This window comes from Cnephaeus nilssonii, assembly GCF_951640355.1.
Source record: "Cnephaeus nilssonii genome assembly, chromosome: 21".
Classification (NCBI taxonomy): Eukaryota; Metazoa; Chordata; class Mammalia; order Chiroptera; family Vespertilionidae; genus Cnephaeus; species Cnephaeus nilssonii.
This window is the reverse complement of record NC_137092.1, coordinates 35,485,481-35,492,881: the sequence shown is the minus strand read 5'-3', so window position 1 is coordinate 35,492,881 and position 7,401 is coordinate 35,485,481. Positions and strand designations below refer to the sequence as shown.

The window sequence follows — 7,401 nt, the reverse complement described above, 5'->3', positions numbered from 1 at the left end:
CTGTCATTCAATTTTATTTCTTTAACAATCCCACTATCACAGTGGCTTCTGCTTCTTGGAGCCAACCCCTCCTTGGGTGTAGTCATTGAAATGCAGCAGATTATCAAAGTTACACCTCAGGGAAAACTTGGGCCCAGCTGGTCTTCACTCCCCCTTCCCTCAACCCCACATCTTGTAAGCACCTGGCGGCATCCTCAGGCTGCCTGTCCCTTCACCTGCCCTGGCCTGCACCCCTCACCCCAGCTTCTGATTCAGTAAGCTCTTCCAAAGCTATTCTTGCAACTCAGGGCAATTTGGTAGATGACACCAGCTGCCAGACTCCTCCTTATGCCTAAATTGGATGGGGGCGGGGGGTACTACACATGAGGCTCTGCCAGACCCCGTGGCTGGAAGAAAGATGAAGACGCTCATTTGCCAGCCTCCTCTTCAACTCAAGAGGGTCAGTGGGGAGCCGTAATTAGGAAAGGAAAACTGGCCTTGGAATCAGGGGACGTGGAAATTAGTCTTGTCCTTGCCTCCAACTAGCTGTAACCATACACTACAATATACAGATGTTGTATTGTAGAGTTGTACACCTGAAATCTATATAATTAAGCAATGTCACCCAATAAACTCAATTAAAAATACATTAACTTTGAAAATAATTTAATACATTTAAAATGTTTATATTAGGTACTGACAAATTGGTCTTTTGTGGCTATATTCACTTCCCAACAATATAGAAAGTAGTGCTCATAACCCACACTTATAAAGAGGTTTTTAATATTTATTTTCAGGAATTTGATAGATGGAAATTATCTTCTTGGTTTTTATATGCATTCCCCCTGATTATTAGGTGAGGATAAATACCTTTTTCAAATATGTATTAGCCTATTTGTTTTTATTTTTTTATTGGTTTCTTCATATATTAGGAATATGAATGTTTTTATCAGTTATATAATTACTAGAGGCCCGGTGCATGAAATTCGTGCACAGGGTGGTGGTGGGGGGTGTCCCTCAGCCCGGCCTGTGCCCTCTCGCAGTCTGGGAATCCTCGGGGGATGTCCAACTGATGGCTTAGGCCCACTCCCCGCATCATAGCGACCAGTCGATCAACCTTTCAGTCGATTTGCATATTAGCCTTTTATTATATAGGATATTCAATGTGTGTACCATTATCAAGTTCTTTTATAGTTCTTTTTAATATTTGTATCTTTAGTTTACTTTTTTGTGTGCATGATTTGAGTCTATTCTTTCCTCAGGTGAATAGCTAGTTTTATAAGATAGTTTATTTTTCCAGATTTGAAATACCACCTTTAGAATATACTAAGGAACAAGCCCCTAAGGAAGCTCCTAAGAGACCTCAACCAGTTCAGTGGCCCCCTCATGAGAACTGCACTTCATGGACACCTTGGGATCCTACTCAAGGCAGAAATTTCTAAGTTAAATTGAACAGTGTTCAGAAACATGGTGCACTCTTCTCTTGGAACCCCACCCAATCACAGGACCAGGGAGGCCACCCTAGTTGCCTTACTCAAGTAACAAGCCTGCTGAGCGATGTGTCCTTGGAAAAGCATACACAATCTAAACATGTATATACTATAAGCTATTTTTTCCAAAGTAATAACAGTTGGAGAGGAAGTTAAGAGAACTCATACTGAACTTTATCCTACAATATAGGGTATATGCATGCAAGATGGGATATATTTGGCTGTGAAGGGTGGCTGGAATTAGTGGAGAGTTTCACAAGTGTAAGAAGCTCATGTGCATTAAATGACTTTTGTGTAGGGGAAGGCAGAGAACCACTGAGATTCACTTCAGCTTTTCCTTTAAGACAATAAAAAAACACATAAACTGTTTAAGTTGTGCTGCCATCTCCTGGCTAAACTTGTGTGGCAAGCAGTTATAGCAAAAAGTGATGCAGCCATATAAGCATGAAATAGTAACCCCAAACAAGCACACCCTACAGCAGTGATGGGCAACTTTTTGAGCTTGGTGTGTCAAACTTCGCCAAAAAACTGAGCATAACTCGGGTAGTGTGTCACTTTGAGGAAAAAAACATTATTTCGCAAATGTTTCATCCTCAGGAGCAGCAAATGTTTCATCCTCGGCATGCGGCCGCCTCAGCGGCCGCGTGTCATCAGAAATGGCTACGCGTGTCAGTGCTGACACGCGTGTCATAGGTTCGCCATCACTGCCATACAGGAAAAGGTGGCATGCAACCTGATGACACTTCCTGGTGACAACAGATAGTGCCACTCTGCTGGCAGTGGCCAATGATGGTGCCTATCAAGCACTGCCTAACAAGCACATCAGAAGGTGGGGTGAGCCTAAATAGGAAATTCAAATATTCCAAATGCAGATGGTCTGGTATATAGATTCCATCCCCAGATTCTCTCACAGTGTAATAAAGAATAGCTAGGCTTGTGCATTAGCTCAGAATGCTGCAAGTTTGTGCTGGAAAGAAGCTGGAGAAACATGTGTGAACCTAGGAAAGGCTCTGAAAAATAAATTGCTATCACCACGCCTTGCCCCCCTCTTCCCCACCATCCCACCTTCCATTTCCTTGCCCCACTTTCTGGTAGTGCGAAGGTCAAGTACCTGGAAATCAAGAGTGATCTGTGGGGGAGCAGCATGTCCTATCCCTCTCTAAGGCAAACTGAAAGACATCTGACTGCAGTGGTCTTGGTGGAAAAGAAATAGAATACGGAGTGCCTTGTTAACACAGGGGAATCAAGCCAAACACACATAAACTTAAAACGTTAATGTGGTCTTTATTATACAGCACATCCGGTATTTGTACATCCAAACAAGTATACAGAATACTCTATAAAACCAAACCCAACCCTTCAGAATTACACGAAGTGAAGACTTATCCCTTAATTGCGTCTCTTAAACATACACACAATTAACAGGGCCCTGCTGTAACAGTGTGGAAATGTAACAATGTGGAAAGAGACAGGTAGCACAAGAAAGGAGAGCGTGTAAGGACTGAAGTTTGTGCCAAAGTAATTTCTCTAGTTATTGCACTTTTATTCTACACACTTAGTATGTTACACTTTTATTTAACACTGTAATAAACATTAGTGCTTTAAAACAAACAAAAATATTACATAAAGACAAAAGACAACAAGCTGTCCAGACCAATTTTCTTTTCAACCCTCTGGGGAAGAAGGCCTACCCAGTGCCAGGTGTTCACAGTCTCTGCCATCATCTCAACTGGACTGGATGTTAACACAGCAGATGAAGTTAAAAATAAAACCCTTGTAAGAACAGTAGTGCTACGTGAAACCCCCAAGGGAGTTTGCAATATAAGTTTCTCAAGGTTATTCCCTCCTTATCTATTGACATCCGCTAGCCCTAACCACCCCACCTCCATATTTAGAAGGATAAACCCTCTTTTTTTTTTCTTTTAAAGAGAAAGTGGGTTATTTGAGCCAGCAAATCCCAAAAATCAAGCTTTGAAATCTCAAAGAAACTCCTCTATTGGCAACGGATTCTGGGAGGGCCGTTGAGCCTGCTGTGCTGCACTGCGGAGTTTGAAGATTCCCTGATTGGGCAGATAGAACACCAGGCATGCCTTCTTGCCAAAGCAAGGCCGGAGGGAGTTTCTATTCCCCCAAGTGCTACTGAGACCACCAATCCCCCTTGGCTTGTCAGTGCTGAATAAAAACCAAAAAATAAAGTGTCATTCAGTGCATTTATCACATTGCAGCCCAAACCACTTCTCCGGTGACAAAAAATGTTTCCAACACCTTTGACAGCTCAAGCAAAGATGGAAAAAAAATGCATTGGAGAGCTGACTGGTACTAGTTGAGAGTTCTACCATTCCCCTATATCTGTGGTAGTAATGTAACCTTTCTTCATTGTTTCCTTGACTTTTAGTGTTAAAAATTAGGAGAAGCTGCTGCCTATGCTCTGTCCCCCTGCAACTGATGTAGTCACAAGTGACTCTTTGGTCTGGGAAGAACCAGCACTTTCCAGAGATGTGGAAGGCTTGTCATCAGTGAGCTACTCTCTGCTGAGGATCAAGGGAACCAGGGCATGCCTGTGGAAACCTCACCCAGGCGAGCATTCCTCCACCCATGACTGACCTTGCTTTGCTGCTGGCTCCTTATGCACAGGTCAGCCACTCCTGGCTCCAGACTCCATTTCTTCCAACTGCTCTGCAGGAAGGTCCCCCACTCAGTTCTGAAGCAACATAAGTGATCAGACTGCAAGGGCATTAAAAATGGCCAGGTGATCATTTTCAGGCTGGGGAAAATTGCCATAATTAAACTGACTAGAAGAATAGAACACAGGGCAATTATTTCATCTCATCCTTCTCTGTCCCCCCCTCCCAAAGCTAGGAGGTAAAATCTTCAGCCTTTGGTCTTGCTGAGCCCTTAACAGCCCAATTGCCATCAAACTTCTTTAACACCTAGTATCTTCCCAAGTAATATACAATACAGTACATTTCACGGCATTCCATTACTTGAATAATAATGGGTGCCAAGGAAAAAGGAATCTGAAATTTGCTAACAATATTGTAAAACAAAAGCACAGTATACACGTGTTATACATATGTACCCCTGCACTCAGCCTGCTGAGTGTTTAAATAACACCTCCAAATGTCCACATGTGGACTTTGATAGCCTGGAGACTTTCAGGAATATTCTGCACCTTTTGTCAGAATGCCTTTTTTAAAAAGATGTAATGAACTGTAACACAATTACACGTCCATTAGCCCTTTCCTCCCCACTCAGGCAAAAAAGATGGGGAATCTGCTAGAAAACTGATTTTGGAGAGCAGACTAAGCCACAGGGAGAAACTGAAAAGGGACTCCGGGTGGAGGAAAACCTATCTTCCCATGTCTGAGTGGGGGTATGAACTAAGGCTTCCTAAGAATGTTAGGCATGTGGTCTCCATAATGGGAGCACAGACTCCTGATTATAGTCAGAGTTAAAATGACTGGAAAAGGGAACTGTATAAAAACTTTCTTGAAATTTCTAGAAAAAGGAACTACTATATAAAAGCTTTCTTGGAATGTCATACAGAACAAGGCTTATACAGATTTTCTGTCAAGTAGAGACTACTGGCCTCTACTTTTTAAACTTGAAACATGGCTCCCTGGAAGGCCCATCATAGTCCCCAGAAGGGCAACGAGTTAATGCTGACAAGAATAGTTATTTGAAGTAAATAAGTGTTAAAAATTCTAAGAGATACACTGAACATTCCACCAAAACAAGGCTGGAGCCTATAGAACCCAAAGACACTGGGTCAGTCAACCTGTCATTTGCAAGTAAACAGGTTTTTAGCACTCTATATGGGTTTCTAAAGGGCTACAAGTGCTCAAGGGGCTACTATAATCATACATGTCATAATCAGAGCCCAGAAGAGCCAGAGTTAAAAACTGAACTTTAACAGTTCTACGAGCCCAGCTGGTGTGGCTCAGTGGTTGAGCGTCAACCTATGAACCAGGAGGTCACAGTTTGATTTCCCGGTCAGGGCACATGCTCAGGCTGTGGGCTTAATCCCTAGTGGTAGAGGCAGCTGCTCAATGATTCTCTCTCATTATTGATGTTTCTATCTCCTTTCCTCTGAAATCATTAAAAAAATATTTTTTAAAGTTATATGAAAAAGAATATTTTTTAAAGTTATATGAAAAAAAATTTGTAGACTCCATTTATACCCTGTTAATGTTTAAGAGATGGGCATTCTATGACAAGCAACCCTAGAAAATTCCAGCAGCTTACCTGCCCACTATGTTATACACCTACTCAGGGACCTGTTTCACAGTTTGGGACTAGGCACAGGGTCAGACCACAGTGCTTGGGGCTTAGGCAGATGGAGGAGGTTACTCACCTCCACTGTCATTCCTTCACCTACCTGTTTTCTAAATCAAATGGACTACTTGATTGAGGGAGGCTTGAAATGAAGATCTGAGATACACCAATGTTTAAATTGTTCCCCTTCCTTTTACTGGCATAAGATTTTCTCTTCTGATGTACACTTCGTGGCAAACTCTCCCAAAGACGACCACCCCACCTTCTGAATGCAAGGGAGGGCGCCCTCCCCAGACACTAACACACAGGGGGTAAGGGGCACACACAGAACTACAAAAAGTGTTCTTCTCTTTCATCTGGTTCTTTTCTTCTAACATTTAAAATAAGGAAAAGAGAAGGGACAAGTTGCAGAAGAAACCTTGGTTAAAAAGCTCAACGATCAAGTTTACAAACATCAGTGTGTTAGATTCAAACACAAAAAGAAGAGTTTCTGGGTTTTTTAAGTTTTAAAAAACAAGCTGGTATCCTTCTGGTGGGTTTGTATGGAGACCCACGGCCTCCAGATCACTGTCCACTTCTTAGTCTCACCAAATACTTCCCACTGAGTCAATTTTACTCAGACACTCACCCCTAAGTATCATGTTAACTGGCGCTTCCTCATCTTGAGAACGAAAAGAGGGAAAAAATGAAGACCCAAGGCGAGAAGAGATTCTGTTTTAGGAGTAGCAGTAACTCAAAAATCCAATAGCACACACACACACTTTTGTCTTTTTGTGGCCTCTTGGTGATGTAACTGTGAAATACTCTCCCAGAAGTCAGGGCTATGTGGTCCTATAAATGTAAACACACAAGCATTGGAGGGGACAGAGAGCTTTGTTTCTAGTTTTATCACTGGGGCCTCTGGCTATTGCCACCTGAGATCTCTGCGTCTCAGCAGCCACACGTTGTGTTTTTTGCACCTATGTTTTCACAATTCCAGAACTAAGCTTCCATTTTTTAAGGGTTCTGACAACTGGATAGAACCAAACTATCCCTAGCTAATGCCAAAACTATGGAAATTATAGTTTTTAATACTATTGCCAATGCAGTGTCCCACTTGTCTTAGAAACACAGTGAACAGACAATGGTAACATTTACCTCCTTTTCAGTTCGGAGGCCAGAACATTGCTTTCTTCAGCCTTTTACCCATGTCCTAGACAATCTTTTGCTAAAGAAATAGCTTGAGGCATCAGTGAACTGCTGAATATGCTCAGCCATTCTATCCAGCAGTCACCTCTGCCTGGGGAGGTCTCCAGCTGCCCAGCAAGCATCAGTTCCCCTGGAGCTCTCTTAAAAAACAACTGTCAGCTTCTTCCCATGGCCAAAAGGTGGGGGAAGGAAAGAAACAGAGAGTAAAAGAGAAAGGTCTTTGCTTTCAAGTAGAATCATCTAGCCCTCTGTTTGGCTCCTCAGAATTTGACTTGCATAGCCGGTCCATGATGCCCTGGAGCATGGGCTGGACAATGCCCAAGAGAGGTCTCTGAGAGGGGTCGCCATCCCAACAGGCTTCCATCAGCTGCCAGCACTCCTCATCAAACACAGGAAGGCGTTCAGGGCGGGCCCCTAGAGAAAGGAGTATGGAAATAAGACCAGAGTTAGTGAGAGGGCGACCAATACA

At 42.8% G+C, this 7,401-nt stretch overlaps 1 protein-coding gene across 1 annotated transcript in view; it reads right to left on the bottom strand.

Moving 5' to 3' along the window:
* Window positions 1-2,717: 2,717 nt before the first annotated feature.
* The window catches only part of DSTYK (dual serine/threonine and tyrosine protein kinase), a 53,021-nt gene continuing 48,337 nt past the window's right edge, over window positions 2,718-7,401 (bottom strand). Inside the window, exon 13 of the mRNA XM_079760412.1 lies at window positions 2,718-7,346. Coding sequence (XP_079616538.1) covers window positions 7,159-7,346 — 188 coding nt within the window. The 3' untranslated portion in view covers window positions 2,718-7,158. The remainder of the gene's footprint in view (window positions 7,347-7,401) is intronic.